This window comes from Nicotiana attenuata, unplaced genomic scaffold (assembly GCF_001879085.1).
Source record: "Nicotiana attenuata strain UT unplaced genomic scaffold, NIATTr2, whole genome shotgun sequence".
Taxonomy (NCBI): domain Eukaryota; kingdom Viridiplantae; phylum Streptophyta; class Magnoliopsida; order Solanales; family Solanaceae; genus Nicotiana; species Nicotiana attenuata.
This window is the reverse complement of record NW_017674310.1, coordinates 71,420-95,911: the sequence shown is the minus strand read 5'-3', so window position 1 is coordinate 95,911 and position 24,492 is coordinate 71,420. Positions and strand designations below refer to the sequence as shown.

The 24,492-nt window shown below is 39.1% G+C and overlaps 1 protein-coding gene across 1 annotated transcript; it reads left to right on the top strand.

The window, feature by feature from the left end:
* The first annotated feature begins 2,718 nt into the window (after positions 1–2,718).
* LOC109218385 lies at positions 2,719–3,815 on the top strand. Its single transcript, XM_019382749.1, has 2 exons — positions 2,719–3,168; positions 3,216–3,815. Exons 1-2 carry the CDS (start codon positions 2,719–2,721, stop codon positions 3,813–3,815), a joined length of 1,050 nt encoding a protein of 349 aa, XP_019238294.1.
* The last annotated feature ends 20,677 nt before the right edge of the window (positions 3,816–24,492 follow it).

Here is a 24,492-nt window from a genome sequence, read left to right as displayed (position 1 = left end):
TTTATGCTGGATCGGGCCGTACGTTCCTCGGTGATTATATGCGCATGACTTATGTGATCCTTTTTTTATGTGGGTTAGGCCTCATATTTGCTTTCATGTATAGATGGACACTCGTAATGACAACTTAAAGGAAGAATTGATGTTTTGTACTTGCTAATTCCTATAAACTGAGTTATTACTGCTTATTATAAATTCTTCTCATTTTACTTGACCTTAGTAAGTATCGAGTCGACCTCTCGTCTCTACTTCTTCGAGATTAGACGGGATACTTACTGGGTACATATTGTTTATGTACTCATGCTACGCTTCTGTACTTAACTGTACAGGGTATGAGGCAGGTGAATCTGGTTATCACTCTGGTGCGCATTCGTGAGCGGATTTGGGACTTCTACAGTGAGCTGCTTTCCCTCCATGTCGATCCGCAGCCGAAGAAGTATTTCTTTTGTATTATTACATTCTGTCTATTTGGATCCAGACAGTAGGGTAGTGTGATATTCTTTTGGATGTATATTCTACTAGTTGCCCGTAGCTTGTAACACCAGGTTCTGGCACACACTTTGGTAGACGATTATTTTGGGGTTGTGTAATTTTATTATTACAGTATTCAGCTCTTCTGGTTTTAAATTTCAAATTGAGTGTTTATTTCACTTATTCTAATTAAAAGCAACATAAGTATTTTAGAAGTGTTTCCGCAATTGGCTTGTCTGTTAAGGGTGTCAGGCGCCCTCATGACCTGTTGTGAAAATGGGTCGTGACATATATAATACACTTATATACATACATTTATTCTGAAGTTACCGAGGGCCAATGAACCCCTACCAAAAGGTAGGTCCGCTTCTAGTCTAATCAGCATTATACTTTTGTTGTTCCTTTAGTTATTTGGTAGTATTGTATAGGGTAGAATTGGTTTACAATTAATGAGGAATGGCAGCGTGACACGTGGAATCGAAGGCAGGTAGAAGGTAAATCGAGTAATAACCAGTATCGGAAACAACAACCACAATTGTCATCGGATAGACCCCGAAGGGAGCATGATCAATGTGAGCAAATTAAATGTTTGCCATCAGATAGCATTCAATGAAAAATATTCCCCGGCATTAAATGAGCAGCCATTGCACAAAATATTTGCATTTGTTGTCTGCCGTTACATATTCATCAATGGTCCTTTTATTGTCATTTAAGAGGAGCTTGATCCTAGGATCTTGTTTCCCTAGGTACAACTATAAATAGTAGGCTGAACAGCCATTGTCACCAGTCAAAAATCTGTGGCGAAACTTATGCTCTATTCCATTCTCGAGCTCAATAAGATAGTTTCATTTATTCTTTACACTATTCTTATTTTTGCCCTCGGAGGCATGGTTCTCGAAGTTAGGCTTGTCATTTCCTTCGATTTTGACTACTAAGTCTTATTTTCAATCTTATTTATTTGTCATTTTTGGATCAAATCACTTCTCTTGTCTATAAATCGGCCACGTAACAAATTCAATTGTACCGTTTTACAGATAACAAATATATGTATATAGGATTCATGCGGTACACATATAGTGTGTGTTACATAAAAAATATAAGCCAGATGACAAAACAGTTGTGTGTTCAAAATATATGGGAGCAATTTGAAAAGCTATGTCCTAAGATGACTTGCATCAATATAAGGTTCTAAGGATCACATACATTGAATTGATGATAAATTAGACTATTCAAAATTGAAGTTTGAAGAAAAAAAGTTTTGAAAATTTGTCAGTGAAAACTCGAAAAAACTACTTCTAAAACTTGTTTTTCAAACTTTTTTTCTATTTCAAGTTTGAAGTTGACATAATTGACCAATTTGATAAACACATACTTACTTAAAACAATCAATCTACAGTTTAAATATTCCAAAATCATACTCATTTTACAAATTACTTGTGTTTAAGCCAGCTAGACTATGCATTAACTAAATCACTATAGTTTTACAAGCAAATGAAAAATTATGAAATAAAGAGTGGGTGACAAAGAAATTAATCAAGCAGGCAAGCAGAGGTGAATCAGAATTTGAAATTTATGGTTTCAAAATTTTAGTTCTTTTAAGTTGTTGGGATATAAATTAATAGTGTGTGTGTATGTGTGTACATATGTTTAAATAATTTCGTAAGACAAATATGGTTTGGATCAAATCTATTGGGTTCGGCTGAACCCGTAATTTGAATGCTAGTTCCACCCCCGTAGGCAAGATAATGAACATTATATTGAGATATCTTATTTAATACTTAGTCTTCTTATTCTTCATAATCAGATAATTAGTTGGAGCAGTTAGATAGTTATGCACTGTTAGTGTTTTAGGTTAGTTAGTATTGGTAAACAGTGCCAGCTGTACAAATGTGTATATATATACTCCGTATTATATCAATAAAGTTTTGAGCTTCATTTCATCGATTTCACTCTCTTTCTTCCTCTCATTCTCTCTTACTCAGTTCTAGAAGCTTCACTCCTCACCGTAGCAGACATGGCTGAGCTCGTTTACAATGGTTCTCAGTGACGATCTTTACATGGTATCAGAGCGAGGTTAATCTCGCACATCATCTTCCCCTGCATTTTGTCATTTTGATCTGTCTCCTTGTTCGATTTCATTAGGTTTCAAATTTTTCCCTAATTTTGGGAATTTCGTTTTATTTGTTAACGATTTGCTGTCAAAATTGTGATAACTGAAAATTCCTGTTTTCTCACCAATTTCATTCGATCATGGCCGTCATTGACCAAGACAATTTGACTGGAGTGGAAACTACCGCCACTGTTACTGCGACGAGCACAGGAATTGATCCAAGTGATCCTCTATACCTCCACCCATTTGATAATCCAGGAGCTATGTTCGTTTCAGTTGCTTTTGACGGAATAGGGTACAGGTCTTGGAGGAATAGTGTATTGAGTGGGTTATCTACGAAGAACAAATTAGGTTTTATAAGCGGCGAGTGCAAACAACCAGATCCTTCGTCACAACAATTTCGACAATGGGAGCGATGTGATAATATGGTGACGTCTTGGATCCTAAATTCACTCTCTAAGGAAACCGCAGTTAGTGTAGAATATGCAAATGATGGTGTTGAACTTTGGAAGGAACTGGAGGTCGCTATGAACAAACTAATAGATCTAGGCTGTATCAAATTCAGAAGGAAATTAACAGTCTTTCCTAAGGTACTCTTGATATCACTACTTACTATACTAAGTTGAAGAAACTCTAGGAAGAGCTCACTAATTTGAACAAAAGGACTCAATGTAGTTGCGCCTGTAATTGTGGTGCAAAAGAGAGTATGTGCAAAGCCGAGAAAGATAGGAGACTGATACAGTTCCTTATGGGACTGAATGAGGTATACACAGTAGTTCGAGGCAGCATACTTATGATGAATCCATTACCAAGCCTGGCACAGGCATTTTCACTTCTAGTTCAAGATGAAAAACAAAGAGAGATTAGGCCAGTTAGCCATTTATCTGTTGAGTCAACCTCATTGAACGTGAGTGCATCAGGACAGGGTTCATTTAAGACAAACTTTCCAACAAACAACAATTATAGTGGAATTCCTAGAGCCCAGCTCATATGTGAACACTGCAAAAAGCCGGGACGTAGTAAGAACAGATGTTACAAGATACATGGTTACCCACAGAACAATCAGAATTCTGCTCAGAACTTCACTCCAAGGCACCTCTCGAATGGTCAGAACTATGGCCAAAAATCTAGATACAATAAAGACAAAAAAGTAGTTGCAAGTTGCAAGGAGTTCCCAATGAAGCTGTTATCACTAAGGAAAATGAAAACAAAACACAAGATGATGGAAGGAATGTGAACCTGACTGAAGAACAATATAGACAAACTGTAAGCTTACTTCAACAATTTCATGTGGGGAATGGAGATGCTGGGAGATCCTCAGGGAATTCACATTCATCCAGTGTCAATGCTGTCAATTTTGCAGGTATGATAGTATGCACTTTTTCCATTGATTTTGGTAAACTTTCATGTAAGTGCTTTGAGTCCAAAACTGATACACGGATATTGGATTCAGGGGCTTCCAATCACATGACTTTTAATAGATCCCTACTGTATAATATCAACTTCATACCTTATCCTCTTCTAGTAGCCCTACATAATGGATACAAAGTCAAAGTATCTGAGATTGGTGGTGTTGTTCTCACACCAAAAATAGTATTGTACAAAGTCCTTTTAGTTCCCTCTTTCAAGTTCAATCTTGTGTCTGTCTATTGGTTAACCAAACATCTTAAAGGCATGCCATCATTTACTGATAATACTTGTCTTCTGCAGGCCCCTTTAGTGAAGAGGCCTCTAGAGATTGGTAAAGTAAGAGATGGCTTGTACCTGTTTTGCTACCTGTTTTGCTCTAAGTGTTTGAGAGACAACAACTCTTCCACTATAGATTCTTATCATTCTTGTGATGTAAATAGTCCTTCTTTGAATAATCTGCAATGTCATTTACCTTCATTTGTAAATAAGTCACCTCTGAATCAAATGCGGAACCTTTCCCTTTCAACTACTAATACCTTTACTTTGAATGCTGATGTCTCTGGATCTAATTCATGTTTTTCCAACAATGTAAACATCTTATGGAACAATAGAGTTAGCCATGTTCCATTTACAAATATGAAAGGTATCTCCACTATACCTGCTGAATTTTTCCCCAAGCAACCATTCATATGCACAATCTCCCCCATGGCCAGACAGACCAGACTACCCTTCACCCAAAAAGCCAGCACTTCTTCCAAAGTTTTTAAGTTATTTCATGTGGTTTTTTGGGGACCTTATCATGAACACACTCATGACAAATATAGATACTTCATCACTATAGTAGATGACTATAGTAGAACCACTTGGACTCAGTTGCTAGCATGCAAGAGCAATGCCTTACAGACAATCAAAGCCTTTATCTCCTTAGTTGAAAATCAGTTCAAAAACCAATGTATAGTCCATTAGATTTGACAATGGATTGGAATTTAACAATGTAGAAGCCAATGCTTTCTTTCAGTCAAAAGGGATTATCCACCAAAGAACTTTATACACCACAACAAAATAAAGTGGTGGAAAGGAAACACAGATATTTGCCTGAAACGGCCAGAGCCCTACTTTTCCAATCTAAATTACCTTTGAAGTATTGGAGGGAGTGTGTTCTAACAGCCACTCACATTATAAACAGGTTACCTGCTACATATCTCCAAAACATGTCTCCTTTTGAATTCCTATATGGCAAGAAACCAGACTATACACAGCTAAGAAACTTTGGTTGCTTGTGCTTTCCTACAACACTTAAGATTCACATAAGCAAATTTGAGCCAAGATCAGTTCCACATGTCTTTTTGGGTTATCCATTTGGTGTCAAAGGTTACAAAGTATTGGATTTGTCAACAAAGAAAATACACATTACCAGAGATATTATCTTGCATAAGTTTATTCCTTTTGAAATATATCCTAAGTCTAAGTCTGTGCCATTTCCCAGATTCTTTGATACTGTCCCCTATGATGAACTTGTGACTGCTAGTCATGACAATGCCACAGAAATGCCCACTGATAATCCACCATCTGATTCTTCCTATGTAAATTCACCTGGTCCAGTTGACCCTATACCTACTTCTCCCCCTTCACCTTGTTCACCTTCTGTTTCTCCCTTTCCAACTTCTCCTCTTGCCACTTCTACACTTTCTCCCTCATACTCACCTCTTTTTCTTAGTTCTCCACTAGTACATCACCCCTCTGAACCTCTAAGAAGATCACAGAGGGAACACAAAACTCCTACATATCTAAAAGACTATGTACACGTGTCAGTAATGCTGATAAACACTCTTTTCTCTCAATACCTTGTTTTCTAATTGTCACAACATAGCCAATGAATCAATGAATCTTAATAGTCAGGCTTTGGTAAGTAACATTTGCAATAATCGTGAACCATCTTCCTTTGAAGAAGCTGCTGTCAGCCCTACTTGGCAGGCAACCATGATTCAAGAGTTTGAGGCACTCTATGCCAACAACACCTGGAGCTTAGAGCCTCTTCCACCCAACAAAAAGTCAATATGCTGTATATGGGTTTACAAAGTGAAACACATATTTGATGGCACAATAGAAAGGTTCAAAGCCAGACTGGTTGTGAAGGATATACTCATCAGGAGGGTGTAGACTTCACAGAGACTTTTTCTCCAGTAGTTAAGATGACTACAGTGAGAACACTCATTACAGTTGCAATAAAAAATAATTGGCTAATGTTTCAATTGGATGTGAACAATACTTTTCTTCATGGGGATTTACATGAAGAAGTGTATATGCAAGTTCCACAATGCCTCATGGTGAAAGATCAATCCCTAGTTTGCAAACTAAATAAATCCTTATATAGTCTTAAACATGCTAGTAAACAATGGTATGAAAAGTTAACTGAGGCCTTGTGCTCTAAAGGTTTCAACCATTCCTTGAATGATTATTTACTGTTTTACAAGCAACATGGAGATTTAGTGGTTTATGTGGCAGTATATGTAGATGATGTCTTAGTCACAGGGGCAAACCAGAAGGGAATAGTTCAACTGAAAGCTTTCCTTCATGACAAGTTTAAGGTAAAGGATTCGGGCAACTTGCACTACTTCTTAGGGCTCGAAGTTCTATACAAGCCTGATGGTGAAATTATTTCTCAAAGTAAATTTGTTCCAGATTTACTAAAAGAGTACAATTGCTTGGAGTCCACTGCTTTTAGTTCACCACTTGACCCTAATGAAAAGCTAAAGGCCAAGGAGGGTAAACCATTAGATGATCCAACCTTTTATAGAAAGCTTAAAGGGAAATTAAACTTTCTTACCAACACAAGATTAGACATAGCCTTTGGAGAATAACACTTAAGCCAATTCATGCAAGACCCTAGGGAACCTCATCTGAAAGCAAGTGGATACATTGTCCTATTGGGAAATAGCCCACTCAGCTGGAAATCTAAAAAGCAGGAAACTGTTTCTCTATCTTCAGCAGAGGCAGAGTACAGGTCCCTTAGAAAGGTGGTTGGTGAACTGGTTTGGTTGAGCAGGCTTATGACTAAACTAAGAATTCCTTCCATTCATCCCATTTCAGTATTTTGTGATAGTTTGTCAGCCTTACACATAGCTAAGAACCCCGTATTTCATGAGCGCACTAAACACATCGAAATCGATTGCCACTTTCTGAGGAAATAGCTGCAAGAGGGCCTTATTTCATTGCATCACATTACAACTGACCATCAACTTGCAGATATACTTACCAAGGCTCTAACAAGCATCAAGCATTCTGGTGTTCTAGCCAAGTTGGCAGTGTTCTCACCACCTCTAACTTGAGGGGGTATTGAGATATCTTATTTAATGCTTAGTCTTCTTATTCTTTATAATCAGATAATTTGTTGGAGCAGTTAGATAGTTATGCACTGTTAGTGTTAGTTAGGTTAGTTAGTATTGGTTAACAGTGCCAGCTGTACAAATGTGTATATATATATACTCTGTATTGTATCAATAAAGTTTTGAGCTTCATTTCATCGATTCAACTCTCTTTCTTCCTCTCATTCTCTCTTACTCGGTTCTAGAAGCTTCACTCCTCACCATCGCAGACATGGCTGAGCTCGTTTACACTGGTTCTCAGTGACGATCTTTACAAGCCACTCAATTAAAAAGCAAAATTAGCAAGTTGCATAATCTTTTATCTAAGGATCATAAATAATACGGTTGGGAAGATAAGAAAAGATACATATATAGATCGATGTTGCTTTAAAAGGTCTAAGGACCATGCATTTAATTTGTCACATCACTTAATATCTTCTGAATCTTAACTAATATATATGCGCCCAAGTAATAGCATGCATGACCCCAAATTGTAGCTACAATTAAGACCCCACAAAATCATAATTAGGTGGAGCAACTAATTAATCTGATAATTAATTATGTGATAAGAGCACAAAATATTCATTGTAATCGTTGTCCGTTGATAATGTACATGTACGTGAACTAAATAATATTGCAATATACATGCATGATAGGGTAGGTATCCACTTTGTTAAAAGTCCTTAACTACTTATACAAGAAGATGTTCAAATCAAAATTTAGATAGATAAGTCGTAGGAGTATAATTTTATAGAATAAGTAAAATAAAGTTATAGAAACATTGTGCTTAAACAAAAAATACGAAAACAACAAAGAAAAATGAAAAAATGAAAAAAAGAAAAAAGAAAAAGAAAAAGTGACGAGCTTGGCTAAACATATTTTTTTCTTTAATTCCCATATGGTATCCGTACTGGGGTTCGACAAAATATGGATTCGCGCTGAGAAGTTCTATATTAGGGGTAAAGCGTTTCCTACGTTAGGCTATTCCATACTCATGTCTCGAATCCAAGACTTCTACTTAGAGATTGAAAAAATACTTACGGCTTCAGCATAATTCTTATCGGTCATGTTACAAATATTATTCTTTTTTGGTACATATAGATAATTTATTATTCTTTTAAGGCGAAATACATAAACGGCCCCTTCAAGTTGTCCTCAACGACCAGCTGAACACCTCAACTGAGCCTATTTTCAATTAGACACTTCAAGTGGCAATTAAGTAGGTCAAGTAAACACCTGAGTACAGCAGACCATATGCGTGAATTGCACTTGCCAATGACATGTCAAATGGACCAATCAAAAAATGACACGTGTAATTTTGCCATAAAAATTTGACACATGTAATTAACAAAAAATATACGTTTAAAGAAACTTCTTTATCATCTCCTCTTTCATTTTACATAGCAGTCGCCGACTCCTCCATTTCTGCCGCATCGCCACCAATCGCCGCCTTCGGAGCAATAAATTCTTTTCGCAAAATGGCATGCCATTGGTGTCTGAATATGACGATAAAGAAGAGCAGAAGAAGAAACTCCATTTTTTTGACGAGAGAGAGTAAGAAGAACCAGATGGGTTAAAAATTTCCGGCAGCCTTCATTTTTTCCGTCGAAATTGGTTGTGTCTGATAATTGGATGGATATTTTTTCCGTCGAATTGTTTTTTGTTCACCTACTTCTTTATTCTTCAATTATCTCATCTAACCTCTCTCTTTTCTTTTTGTCGTTTTTTATTTTTGTGGTTGAAGAGGTTTAGGGTATGGATAACTGGATAAGAGGGAAAAAGACACAACAAGAATTAATCGAACATTATACTTATACAATAAACAACATTGTCATTTTAGTATTCTGAGGGATAGTGTAAAATTTTATTTGTTTGGAAGTTTATGTTCCGCATTTCAGATTGGTTGTAATGGAGGAATTTAGGGTTGAGGAGGGTGTTGAATGGTGGAGGAGAGAATTGGAGGAGAAGGGGGTATGAAAATTAGGTGGGGTCCACATTATTTTAGTAAAAAAAGAGAAGAAAAAACCTAATTTTAGGTTGGCAACTCGCGTCCCAGAGAGTGGATTTCACGCAATGGAGGCTGACATGGTCGGGTGTTTAGTTGATCTTCTGTTGTGAATAAATAAAGTGTCTAATTGAAAATAGGCTCAGTTGAGGTGTTCAGCTGGTCGTTGAGGACAACTTGAAGGGGCCGTTTATGTATTTCGCCTTCTTTTAATGTGTAATTCGAACACTTTACATGCATTTATGTTTAAAGATAAAACCAGATTAAAAATCTTATAAATGATAAAAACAATTTACTGTTATATTATTTGTTTCTTCGTAGAGAATGAGAATCTCTTTGTTTTCTTTCTACATTTTTTCCCCTAACGATCGCTGTTGACAGCTGATGGAATCATTTAGGAAGTATAAAACGTGTTCTTTTTACTACCACATTTTATTTATTATTTTTTGATATTAATTTGTTTATAACCATTAACCACGTCGTTCCTCTACATGCTAAATAATAGGAGAAAAAAATATAAAAGGAATGGGCCTCCAATTTGATGGTCCCAAAAAAGGCATTATTGGTTCTTTCTTCATTTGTTTTATCTGTTTTGTTTTTTTTGTTTTCTTACAGCAAATTTAATGACGTAATCCTTTCATTTCATTCTGTACGATGTGTTTGATCCGATAAAGAACCTAAGAAAGAAAGAAATGATTTTAGAAAGGTGTTAGATGATAGGCTATAATTACGTATTTTAATAGATTATTACATTTTAGTTTATTGTACTTTAATTGAGTTTGAGCTTTAATTGCGTGTGTTTTGCACTAATGGTATATTTTTTTTGTAGGAGTGATTCCGAGCTATATCGATGGTATGCAATGAATTCTAGTGATTTGGAGCTTTGAAGTCTGAGTAAAAGCACAAGGAATTAAGCCAGGATCGTGTTCGGGGGTCAAATTTGATAGTTAAGAACAAACGAAGACTCGAGTAGGAATATTACGCATTGTCTAGTAAAATGGACATAACTTTTCGCTCAGAACTCCATTTGGGCTCCACACTATATGGCTGGAAAGCTAACTCAAAGGGCTACAACTTTCATGCTTTACGTTTTTCCAAATTCCAAACGGATCAGGATGAAAAATACGGTCGAAACCGCGACTGCGGACCTGGACGCGAACTGAGGCAATGCACTGAGAAAATAACGCGCCCAGACCGCGAGCGTCCAGACCTGAAAAATTGTCCTTTTTCGCGTAGGAGAAGGTATAATTGTTTGGGCCCGACCCTACTTGGTATATATACATGAAAAAATGATATTTTAAGGGGTTGGACATACTTTTGATATAATTTAGACCTAAGGAGGCCAAGGAGACCGGAGATTTGACCTAAGGAGGCAAGAACACACTAGGAGCAAGGCGGAGAATTCTTCTACGAGTTTTTCACTTCCTTCTTCCTATTTTCATTATTGGTTATGACTTTTAGTAGTGTAGTTTTACATACTATTATGAATAACTAATTTGTTATCTAGGGTTTTGATAGAACCTTTTGTAGTATGAATTCTTGTTAGGTTTTAATATAATTTAGCCTTTGAATTTATCTATTTGTTCAGCTACGTGTTTATTTTAGTTGATTGAATGGCCATCGATTGACTGTGCCTATTTATTATGTGTTGCTTGAGAAAGGATACATATTTAGGTGGTTGTTGAACAACGTCACTCCTAACGTATGTGAGAAATTAATACAGCGGGCTTAAAGGCAAGTTTAGAAATAACAAAGCCTTGACGTGGTCATAATGAGAGGTTAGATAAAGCCAACTAGCGTAGTTCGAGAGATATATCTAGTAAATTGTTGTAGTTGCTCGAGAGAGAATTACGGCACCTAAAGTGCTCACGATCAGTAGAGAATACATTGGCAAAATTGTAGGGAACATAGCTAGAAGGATTCCGACAATTGGGGAAATCATAACTCTAGACCTCTTTAATTTAGTCTCCAACCCTTTGTCTCGTTAGTTGATAATTTTACCGCTTTGTAATATTTGCTAGTTAATTAGTTAGAAATGTAAATCTCAATGTTTATAATTTAGAAAATTGTTCAAACTTGTCTTCTTAGTGATATTAAATGGATATAGTTAAGCCTTAGTTCTCTGTGGGATTCGACTCCGGACTTTTAGACCGGATTATATTTGCAACGACCGCTTATCCTTTTTAGGACTAGAGTTGGACGTGATCACGTATCAAAGTTACTCTTAGAAATTATATGGTCTTAAATATATTATGATATTTTACAACCATAAGTAAATATTATTAAGTATAAAATAAGATATATATATATATATATATATATTATATATATATATATATATATATATATATATATATATATATATATATATATATATATACACCACACTTATTTAGAGTGATCAATGTCACATCTCCTTTTTCCAAAACAAAGTTTTTCCAATTAAATTGACGGATTTGAGAAGGAATTATTTTTACTGTTTTTAAGAGTCACCATCCGAATTTAAGTTATGATACGAGTCACCTTTTATTTAAATCCCCAGTCAAAGGAAGGTTTGCCTCTATTTTCATTGGATTACAAAACAGAGGAACGGATAAGGAATTCTGTTGACCGACAGAAAGGTGCGAGCCTCCAACCTTCCCCCTCCCCTGAGTCTCGTAATTCTAGCACGATCACTTGATTAATTATATTTGGCTTTACATCAATTTCAAATATTTCTATTTTTTGTTGGGATTGTATTTTGCATATATATGCTATTACCGCTTGATTATTGAATGTTACAGGAAGTTTAAACTAATATTAAGTTGTCATAACCACCTCAAACAAATGAATTCGTGATCGTGATAAAAATTATTAGTTTGTCATAATCGCATCATGTAAGGGAATCCGCAATCATAACAAACAATTAATCATCAAGCCTTAAAGTTTTGAAAAATTATTACGCTTTTAATGTGAAATTAACTTAGGATTTCATCAAATATCACAATTATGCTACGCAAACGAATTCGCAGTTATGATAAGAGGATTAACCAAATTAAGGATTATCTAAAGCTAGAAAATTACTAAAGCTTATTATTTAATGCCACAAATTACGCTACGCAAATAATTCCACGATTTCGACAAATATTGTAAATCGTGCCTAAAAGTTCATTGACGTTTCTATTTCCTTTTCTTTCTTTCAAAATTTTTGGTTAATGCAAAGCTACTTAGTTAAAGTCAAAGAGTTTAATTCATGGGTTTATTATGAAGGAATTGAAGTGGACTAATCAACATGATTTATTATTAAAGCTATTGAAAAAGGTTTTAAGGTTATCGAATTTATTTATCAATGTTCACTAGTGTTCTTTCTTAATGTAAAGTTTCTAGCTAAGAGAGTATTTCATTATTATGGGCTTATTAGGGAAGGAATGAGAATTGGGCTATTATAACTACTATTGGGCTGGGCTTGAATTATGGACTTGAAGCCCCATTCATAAGAGGCAGCCACAGTCGGGCCTATCTTGCAAATCCAGCACTTCTTATTAATAATTGCAGATGTGGCCTTTATTACACTTTACAGGCGTGTCCACTTAATGCTTTGCGGCTGTAGCCACTTCCAGTCTATAACCACAACCTGTAATTACTTTGCGACCATAGCCACAAATTGCTCTTGCAATCAAGGAGGGTTGAACTCAAAATCAAAGAGATAGGTTTCGAGACTGCTTGATTCTTTATGTTTTTGGCACGATGAGCATAATCCAAAGTGCTTTTGTTTCTTTCTATTTTTTCCTTATCCTTACTAACAAACTTTGTAATCCTAAATTGCTTAGGATTTGATAATATTTGTTAGTCTCTTTAATTCATTTTTAAATAGGTTTAGTAGTACAAAATAATATGGGAATAGGGTTTCTAGCTTTTAGCCAAACCTGAATTTGTACTATTATAAATACTATAGGGTGATGATGCTACTTGATCCCATCCAATACACAAACATAAACACAAATTAACAAAACGATAATCTAATACAGGAAAACCAAGATGGCTTCCTCCAGTATATCAACGTACAACAATAACAACCTCAGTGTATTTCCTCAAGTGGGGCCCAGCATATCGACTTGCGTTGGCGGAATTGCCAGAGCACCAGTAAGAGCAACATACGTAAACATGTATAAATGGCCAGAATCCGACGTTGAATTCATAAAAACAGTCATCTCAAGAATAAATCACAATAGCAATATTGAGTGCAGTCAGCCTAAGCCAATGGTGCTGGACAACCTTTCATACAGGCAATTATACTTAAGAAGCTACACTTTTTCAAGAGAAGAGAGTGTTATTGAGAAAAAAATACTGAAATTTTATAAAGAATTAAAACGAAAAGCTCGTAACGTAAATGGTTTTAGAAGGGCTAAGAAGACATCATGTGTGGCTTTAGCTTCCATTTTTCGAAGCCTATTATCTTGCACAATCAATGTTAATGTGATTGATTAAAGAACTATATTAGTAACTTAAATATTTTTCCTTCATCTTCTTATTAATTTTCCTTAATTCATTTCATCGATCTTCTCTTTTCTACTTTGTTTTTTGAGTTTCTTTTAACGACTAGCATGTAGTTTACATGTATGGAGCCTAATAAGGTAATGTATGTATTGATAAGATTTAATACAAGAAGGTTATTTCGGTGGTAGGATTATAATTTGATCAATGAAATTTAAAACTTATTATAACTTTGTGGCTTAGGTTAGTAACAGAGGCGGACCCGGGATTCAAGCACGACGGGGGCACCGTTGTATGCTAATTACTAGCAATAAAATTTGGCGCGCAACTCTTTGAAAACTCAATGATTATGATGACTTATCATCCAAGTATAAATAAATAAAAGTTCTAAAGAAATAGAAATCATCGAACAAAAAGAGAGATCTATTCGCAAAAAAGAGAAGGTATTTGATTTAAGATTGTTTCTAACTTTAAAATTTCTAGCTTTTTCTCAGTTAAATAAGGGGTCTATGATCAAAAAGGTGTTCAAACTTCAAAAATTATCAAAAAACTTACTAAACAAATCTAGATTAAGGGTGTGCCAATAGTTACAGAACTGAAGAAAAGTCTCAAACTCTTAATATGTTGTCATTGCTGAGCCAGAGTTGACGAATATCCGCTACTTTGTCAAAGTGATTTTTGAAGAAAATTGTAGCAAAAGGATTTGTATTTTTCTACTTCTGAAGCGCGATAAACTTCAATTTGAGGCTTTTAATTTTAAGGGAGGGATTTGAAAAAAAAAAAAATAAGTGAAGTAAGTTGACATCCAGCAAAAGCAGAAACGTAAGTTCCCCACAAAACCGCTCCTCTAGTTCGCCTCTTTGAGTCTGGAGGCACACAAAAGGTATTTAAGGGTCACAGTTGTATGCAAAAAGATATATAAGAAATATATATACATAATTTTTGCCGAGGCTAACGGAGCCCGTGACCCCTCAAGCCTCAATGTAGGTCCGCCTCTGGTTAGTAATCGGGTAAAACACTAAAGTTTAGTAAATCGATTTTAGACAAACATAGTGTTGGTTTTTTAAGCTATTACTTAGCAAGAATAGGTTTTAATTATTAGAAATCAAAACAGCAGTTCTCCTACGAATAAAGGAGAAATTATCGCATATTTGACCTTTTAAATACGTAAAATAGCACGGGCTAGTCAGTTTTTGGACTGATCATTCAAAAATAGCCAGCGTTTGTATAGCCATTGAAAAATAACCACTATTTTGCTGCAACACGGAAAGTTCCAGCACAATATACTGGAGATCGGTACACCTGTGTATGAACTTCCAGCATATTATGTTGGAACTCCAACACGGGGAAAGTTCCAGTATATTATGCTGGACCGGTATATTATATTGGATCCAGTATATTATACTGGAGTATTTTTCAGGATTTTGAATAGTATTTTCGTTCAGCTTTATCTTTACATAAAAAGTGGCTAAATTTCGATTACTTTTGAAATGTGACTATTTTTGAATGATCACTTGTAAATTTGACTATTTTTGAATTTCTCACTTTAAATACTTTATTACTATTTCATACATTGGGTAGAAAGGCTAATGGGTCTAATAATGTATTGGGCCTCAAGGCAATATGCTTTAACGAGGCCCAACAAATAAATAGCTGGCCATATTCACTATCTACTTTTTCTAGCCATATATATAGATTATACATAATTATACACATGTAATACATAAGTTATGCATATATTATATATTCACCGGCTATTTATAGTTTAAGCGGTTGGGTGGACGGCTATTTGGGTTAATTCTTCAAACAATAATTTCAGTGGGCTGATCTCTCATCCTAAGTAAAAATAGCACGGTCTAGCCAGTTTTCGCAGTGGTCATTCAAAAATAGCCAGCGTTTATCAAGTCAATGAAAAATAGCCACTATTTTGCTGCAACAGAGACCGATCCAGCGTAATATACTGGAGATCGGTGCACCTGTGTATGAACTTCCAGTATATTATGCTGGAACTCTAAAACACGGAAAGTTCCAGCATAATATACTGGAGATTCGAGCACTTGTGTATGAACTTCCAGCATATTATACTGGACCAATATACTTTGCTGGAACTCCAGCATAATATACTGGCGTATTTTCCAGGTTTTGAATAGTGTTTTCGCTCAGATTTATCGTTACATGAAAAAGTAACTAAATTTCGATTACTTTTGAAACTGGGCTATTTTTGAACGGCCACTTATAAATCTGGATCCTAAAGCTGGGCTTGTACCTTATTGGACTTATTTTCTCTATCTAATAAATGGTCAATGTGGTTGTGCATAAGAAAAAATTCATATTTTTAGTTTTGGGATCATAAATTATTTGTTTTTTACCTCTTTGGTTTGGACTCTTAAGTAAAAATTATCAGTTATGTCCATTTATAAGAAGCTCATTACAAAAATTAGCCAATTCATGAAATATTACTAATATTAGCCAATTAGCTATTTGTAGCAAAATTAGGTCAATTTTTTGCTTTTTTTTTGAGTTGGTGTTATTAGAATAGATTGGATACATCTTAAAGAGTTCGAATCTCAGTTTTGGGATGATTTGGTGAAGTTTTGAGGTGGTTTGAATTGAAAATTCGAAGTAAAACTCGAACATGAAAAAAAAATGATATGTGTATCACAGTGTGTATCATTTGTGTATTACATATGTATCATATTGTATCAATTATGTATCACATGTATATTCATGTATACCTGTGTGTGAAATACATGCATGATACATGTTTGATATATGTGTCGCAGAAGAACTTTTTTGAACTCGATTTAATTACGAATTTTGATACAAAATCAGTCCAAATCACCTCCAATCTTCCTCAAATTTTGTATATTGACTTATCTATATGTTTTCAATGAATTTCAACTATACCCACTGAAAAAAGTTCCTTTTTTGCTTAGACTTTTGGAATATTATATTTTTTTTTTGTATTTCATTACCTTATTTGCTACCTCATCCATGAAATTTCCTTTCCATCTTGCATCTAATGTTGCTAATCATGCTTAAAAATATGGAGGGATATTTTTGCATGTGATTCTTTGAGATAAAGAACCTTATTTATTTAGTTTTTCAATTTTTATATGTGCTTGACTAGTTTTGATAAGTTTATGACTAATGGCTAGAAGTTGGTAAGTTGAAACTTATATGGAACATTCGTGTAAGTTTCCCTATATAACTCATGAAACTTTTGTCGAAAATTTATAGAGAAGGTCCACGAGTACTTAATTTGGAAGATATTTATTTATTTAGTCAAGTAAGTTACACACACAAAAGAAATGCCAGTCCTTTGAAATAAATTTGTTGAATGGTAGATAAAAAATAAAAAATTCTCACTGTCTTCCTTCTCCCGTCATCTTCCAAAATCCCCGAAATCCTAACTCATAATGTGACGGAAAAAAATTATTTAAAAAAGAATTAAACAAAATTGCAGTTGCATAGTAGGTAAAATGTGTAATAAATTTAAGCGTGTAGATAATAAAATTGCCTATTTCATATAGATTGAAAATCACATCAATAAAAAAAGAAATGCTCCAAAATAACCTTCCATTTCTCTTTCATGACAAACAGAGAAAATAGAGTAATTAACTCTCCTTCTACTTCACCCTCTTTTAGAATCAATCACTATCAACTCACAAGAAGGATACAAATAATCAATTTTCAACCTTTATGATTAAAATTACTTGGTCCAATACTAGTAGATTAAGACTTGTAGCTACTTGTTTGACCCAAAAGTAAGTTAATACTTTCTAAGCAAATTAATTAATGTAGATGAAGAGGTAAATCGTAGTTGAAAATAATAAACCCTAGGATGATCTTGAATATAGAATCAGATGACAATAGTGTAAACAAGGTTAATGAGAGAAAGTGATAAACTTCTGAAAGATAAGAGAGAGAAAATGTTAGAGAGAGAGAAAAGAGAGAGATTGTATTTCCAGTAGTCAAAAAGTCCTCCTTTTACAAGGCTTGGATCCTCTATATAATAGAAGATCCTTGCTCGAATATTAAAAGACAAAAAATAAAGCACATGCTATGGAGTAGCCAACGTGATCGTGAAATCGTCCCTCTTGTTGCTCATAGGTCGCCCTTCTAGTCGGACTTACGCACACTCGGTCGGTCGTGTTGGCTTGAAGAACGTGGTAGGTCAAATTCGACCCTATACAGTTAGTCCCTCCGCTTGTCGGGGTCGCAGCGAATGCGTCCTCGATGGGTGGAATTGATACCTCCGTTCCGCGAGAGTTTGACTTTGTCAATGACTTGTGACATGACAAGCAGGGGACAGTAATCATGATTGTCAGATCGTTGAAGCGAAACGCCCTTCCTCGTGTGACGTCAGCGTTCGTATGCATCATCATTGTGCGTATTCTCGAGGCAAGGGGATCAGAAGCTTTTGGCGCCTGGTTTCCCGTGCCGATTCGACGTCTACTCCTTCGATTCTGGCGCCAACCAGCCCCTATAAATAGGAGAAGGGTTTAACTTGATTCAAACTTTGGTCATTTGCAAGAGAATTCCAGACCTTCAATACATATTTTCCAATTCCGGTGCGTTTCCCCTTGACCGAAACCCTCTCTCTTTTGATTCTTTTATTGGGTTGCGCTTAGCTCTTTCCTTCACTGAAAACCATGCATAAACCTTGCCGATCTGACGAGAGGGTCCCGGCGGCTGCCCCTTCGAACGTGCCGCCATCTTCTGATGGTGGGGAAGTGGGGGAAGAAGACGTCTGTCCTCTCACTGTGGAGGCATTATTGCCAAAGCATATATTATCTCGGAGTGATTTTAGTAAAGATTCTCCCATACCGACTCCAGAGTTTTCGGAGTCATTACAGAACCACTTGGATGATCTCCGCAGGAAGTACGGCATTCCTGCCTATGTAGAGATGGTTCCGGCGGGGAGGGATTACGTGGACGTTCACCGGTCAGGATATTGTGCCTTTTATGAATACTCCTTCTCGATCGGTAACAGCCTCCCTCTTTTCCCATTGGCGGAGGAGTTTTGTCGGTTCTATAATGTGTGTCCGGCTCAACTTACGTCGTATACTCTGAAGGTGCTTCGGCTGCTGACTAAGTACGCGGAGTTGGCCGGATGCGAAGTCACGGTCCATCACCTTCTTCAGTTATTCAATGCCTGCTATCTAAGGGGGACCATCGTGCATCTGAGAGGCCGTGGCACGAAAGGGTTGGTGGTCAAAACCGACGACCGAGCGAGTCGTGGGTTCTGGCGCAAGTATTTTTTTATTAGGACCGAGCACATGATCTCTAATCCTGCCGGGTTCCCAGAGAGGTGGAACTCGAAACGTAAGTATTTATAGTTTGTCAGTTTCTGTGTTACTCGTGACTGTTGCCATTCTGACCTTTATATTGCAGCTATACCCGCCCCGGCCCGTTGCCAAACTTAGGAAATGGGTTATGGTCTTGCTTCCTTACGCGGAAGAGACCCGCACTTGGCCTGCCTTCTTGCAGCGTTACGGCCCCAAAGTCTCTTTAGGTAGATTTTCGATTTTTGCTTTGTAAATTCTGCAACTTTGCTTACTTATTTTTATGGCGACAGGTCGAGGCGCTTCCAGGAAGAGGATGTCGGTCCCCGCTCCCCATCGATTTGACGTTGCCTCGACCGCTCATGACATACTGGTTGAGTCTGTCCGAGAGGATCCTTCTCCAGCTCCTTTACAGGGGGCCACATCTACGACCATGGTTATGTGGGAGTCGGCATCGCTGGTGCCGACTCTGCAACCCGTGGACGGACCCTCTGATGGCGGGGAATCGTCAGACAGAAAACGGAGAAGGCTTGAGAAGGGTAAGGGGGTGGCTACCGAGGCCGAAGGAAGTGATGTGCCCCAGCCGACGCGCAGACTATTCATGGCCGACGCTATTCGGTCTGGGAGACCGGCTCGTCAGAGGGGTGCTGCTCCCGGTGCTGGTTTCGCACCTGCCGTTGAGGGGGGATCGTCGACCAACTTCGAAGGACCAGGCGAGGAAACGGAGAGATCGGACTCCGACATCGCTCAGGATGATGTCGACGAGTTTGTGGGTGGCCTCACCCATGTAGAGATGACGTCAGATGGGTCCGACCGCCGCATTACGATTTCGGCGGCTTACAACTTGCTGTTAAACAGCGAACAGGTTGCTTCGGCCCTTACCCTGCTGTGTGCCGCCTCTGAGAGCAAGACTCTCAGTATCGTGGAGGATGCGGAGCTGTCACGGAAGGTTTCTGGCATGGCTTTGCAGGTAATTCCTTGTTCCCTTTTGTCCTTCCGCGTGTTGTAAGACTGATTCGAGGCGTGCTTACTTCTGTTTTTCTCTTTAGACCCTTGTTTTGGAGGTGGAGAGGGGCGCCGTGAGCAGAAACGGACAGTCCTTTACAAAAAGATGCTAAAAAAGTATCGAAGGTATCGCTCTAAGCACAGAGCGTTGGTTGAACGGGGGCAGTCCCAGTTGGAACGTAGGGGGGCCGAGCTGGAGGAGGCGGATAGCGAGCTGATGAAGGGCGTAGCCCGCAACAGCGAGTTGGAGGAGCTTCTCAGAACGAAAGATGACGAGCTTGAGCTGAGCCTTGGGGTGGCAGCGGAGAACGTCGACCTGCAGCGGAGGGTGGCAGATTTAACCGCCGAGCTCGATGCTAGGATGGCAGAGAATAATGGACTTTCTCAGCCTTCCTCATCTCATCCTTCGCCTGGTCGGGGTATGCGTTGTAACGCGCATGAGATGTGGGTATTTGCGGAGGCCAAGCTCGACGTATATAGGGAGCTTCATGCCGCGGGCCGGGCGACGGAGGAGGAGGTTTGGGCACGACGAGACGAGGCTCGTGCTGCTCGTGAGGCCTGCGGTTATTACCCCGACTCTCCTGATGGGGAGGGGCCTGCTTCTGAAGACGTCAACCGGCTCGACTCCAGCTCCTGGTACAATGACGTTTACTTCCCAGGGGGTGACGGGCAGTCGTGAACTTGTATAGTGTATATTTTCTTTTTTAGGCTTGTATAGTGTGTTGGAGCTCGTCCATGGGGGCGGATGTAAATATATTTTTGTTGCAATATAGATTTTATTTTTATTGCCTCGTCCATTTGGTGTTTCCCCTTTATTTTTCTTTTGTAGTGTTTAACCTCCGTAGATATTGTTCTTATCATTCGTCGAAGGATCGTGCCGTGACTCGAACGAGGTTGAACCGATGTTCGATGGCCTCGGCCATAAGGATGTTGCTTCGACTATCGTCGAAGCAGTATCTGTCGAAGTTCGAACGAGGTCGAACCGATGTCGATGGCCTTGGCCATTAAGATGTTGCTTCGACTGTCGTCGAAGCGGTGTCCGCCGAAGTTCAAACGAGGTCGAACCGGTCGATGGCCTTGGTCATTAAGATGTTGCTTCGACTGTCGTCGAAGCGGTATCCGCCGAAGTTCGAACGAGGTCGAACCGATGTCGATGGCCTTGGCCATTAAGATGTTGCTTCGATTGTTGTCGAAGCGGTATCCGCCGAAGTTCGAACGAGGTCGAACCGATGTCGATGGCCTTGGCCATTAAGATGTTAATTCGACTGTCGTTGAAGCAGTATCCGTCGAAGTTCGAACGAGGTCGAACCGATGTCAATGGCCTTGGCCATTAAGATGTTACTTCGACTGTCATCGAAGCAGTATCCGTCGAAGTTCGAACGAGGTCGAACCGATGTCGATGGCCTTGGCCATTAAGATGTTACTTCGACTATCGTCCAAGCAGCATCCGTCGTGGGATGGAGATTCCTGTTCATTCATTGGAGACTTCTGTTCATACAATGGAAATTTCTGTTCATTCAATGGAGATTTTGTTCATTCAATGGAGATTTTTGTACATACAGTGGAGATTTCTGTGCATACAATGGAGAATACTGTGCCTATACTGGAGAGTAACGTGCCTATGATGGAGAGTAACTAGTGTAGTCCCTTCACTATATTGGCCCATGGCTCGTGTCGATTGGCCGATATGGTGAATCTACGCTCCTGTTCCACCGGGTATCCCCTTTGCCGCCTCGTTAAAAACCTCCCCGAGAAAACCCAATTGGGACAAAACTCGGGTCAGGGAAAAAGAGTACGACTCAGGAGATGCCTTTCAGAAGTGGAAGTATTTGAGGTGGGCGACGTTCCAATTGTTCTGGAGCGGTTTTCCTTCCATCGTTTTTAGTTGGAATGCCCCTTTGTTCGCCGCTGCAATGATTTTGTATGGTCCGTCCCAATTGGTTCCCAATTTCCCTTCGTTCGGATCTCTTGATGCCAGTGTTTTGGCTTTGAGGACATAGTCGCCAACTTTGAGTGATCTTACTTTGGCTTTCTTGTTGTAGTATCTTTCCGCTTGCTATTTCTGGGTTGTCATCCTTATATGAGCCATGTCTCTTCGTTCTTCGGATTCGTCCAGGTCTTGTAACCTGCTTTCATCGTTATCTGCTCCACTGGTATGGGAATATCTCAGGCTTGGCTCTCCGATCTCGACGGGTATGACTGCGTCGGTCCCATAGACCAGTGAATACGGTGTTTCTCCCGTGCTGGATTTAGGCGTAGTTCGGTAGGCCCATAATACTTCAGGTAATAATTCGGGCCATAACCCTTTAGTGTCATCGAGCTTCTTTTTCAATATGTTCAATATTATTTTGTTGGAAGACTCGGCTTGGCCGTTGGCGGCGGGATGATACGGGGTGGAGAGTATCCGTTTGATGTGCCATTTCTCGAAGAATTCTGTTGTTTTTCTTCCGATGAACTGGGGTCCATTGTCACATCTGATTTCTTTAGGGATGCCGAAGCGGCAAATGATATTTTTTCCATATAAAGGCGATGACCTCTTGCTCGCGTATTTGTGCGTATGCACCTGCTTCCACCCATTTAGAAAAATAGTCAGTCAAAACTAGAAGAAAGCGTACCTTTCCCCGTCCTGTCGGTAGAGGGCCGATTATGTCCATTCCCCACTTTATGAAGGGCCATGGCGAGGTGACTGAATGGAGGAGTTCCCCTGCCTGGTGTGTCATGGGGGGGTACTTTTGGCACTGCTCGCATCTTCGAACATAATCTGCTGCCTCTTTCTTCATGGTAGGCCAGTAATAGCCGGCGCGGATGAGGCATCAAACAAGGGCGCGGTTTCCTGTGTGGGCACCGCAATGGCCTTCGTGCACCTCCTCTAATACTTGCCTTGTTTGATGCGGCCCGAGGCATTTGGCAAGGGGACCTCCGAATGTTCTTTTGTAGAGATCGTGATTGATCAGGCTGTATCGGGCAGCCTGTACCCGGAGTTTCTTGGCTTTTTTTTTGTCGCGTGGGAGCGTTCCATCCTGCAGGTAGGATACAAACTGGTTGTGCCAGTCCCAAGTCAAGTTTAAAGAGAATACCTCGACATGGTCGACGACCGAATGGAGGAGAGTCACCACATTTTCTTTGTTGATATTCTTGGTGACTGCGGCTAGTTTAGCTAGGCTATCTGCCTCAACGTTTTGTGCCCTGGGGATTTGTTCAAAGCGACATTCGTCGAACTCATGCATCAGCTTGCGGATCTCTGATTGGTATTTTTGTAGCCGTTGTTCTTTGATTTGGTAAGTTTCGGTGACTTGATTTACGACAAGTTGAGAGTCGCAGTGGAGGATGAGTCGACGGGCCCCGTATTTGATGGCTAATTTCATGCCTGCAATCACAGCCTCATACTCGACCTCGTTGTTAGTCATCTCGGGGCATCGTATGGACTGGCGAATTACTTCGCCCGTAGGGACCTCGAGGACGAGTCCCAGTCCCGATCCCGAGGCATTCGTAACGCCGTCAGTGTAGAGGGTCCAGAGGTCAGTACGAGCAGAAGCGCGGAGGGCCTCTTGTTCCACCTCTGGCAGTATCCCTGTACTGAAATCGGCGACAAAGTCGGCAAGTACCTGTGACTTGATGGCGGTTCTTGGGTGGTAGGTTATGTCATGCTCTCTGAGCTCTATGGCCCATTTAGCGAGCCTACCTGAGAGCTCGGGTTTGTGTAGGATGCCTCTTAGGGGGAAGGTTGCTATTACCTTTATGGGATGGCATTGAAAATAAGGTCTGAGCTTTCGTGAAGCCACGACCAGTGCCAGAGCCAGTTTTTTGAGGTGGGGGTACCTCGTTTTGGCATCTACGAGTGTTTTGCTGATATAATAAATAGGGGATTGCGTACCTTTGTTTTCGCGGACCAAGACGGCGCTGACAGCGACTTCGGATACTGCCAGATACACAAGCAGGCACTCGCCGGGGTCTGCTTTGACGAGCAGTAGCGGCGAAGATAGATATGCTTTCAATTTCTTCAGGGCCTCGATGCATTCTTCGTTCCATTGTAGTCCATGATCTTTCTTTAGCATACTGAAGAATTTGTGGCATCTGTCCGAGGATCGCGAGATAAACCTTGATAAGGCGGCTATTCGCCCCGTTAGTTTCTGTACCTTTTTCTTGCTGTACAGAACCTCGGGTTTTGTGTCTATAGCCTTAATCTGGTCTGGGTTGACTTCGATGTCTCGTTGCGATATGAGGAAACCTAGAAATTTTCCCGAGGCTACGCCGAAGGCGCATTTTTCTGGGTTCAACTTCATCCCATACTGCCTCAGTATCTCGAAGGCCTGCTTTAAATGGTCGATATGGTCTTCCTTCTTAACCGACTTCACTAGCATGTCGTCG

What these genes read in the sequence shown, in the direction of transcription:
- LOC109218385 (XM_019382749.1), top strand. Translation starts at nt 2,719, where the DNA reads ATGGCCGTCATTGACCAAGACAATTTGACTGGAGTGGAAACTACCGCC. An exon ending in AATTAACAGTCTTTCCTAAG is followed by an intron (nt 3,169 to 3,215) that starts GTACTCTTGATA and finishes AAGAAACTCTAG; the next exon opens with GAAGAGCTCACTAATTTGAA.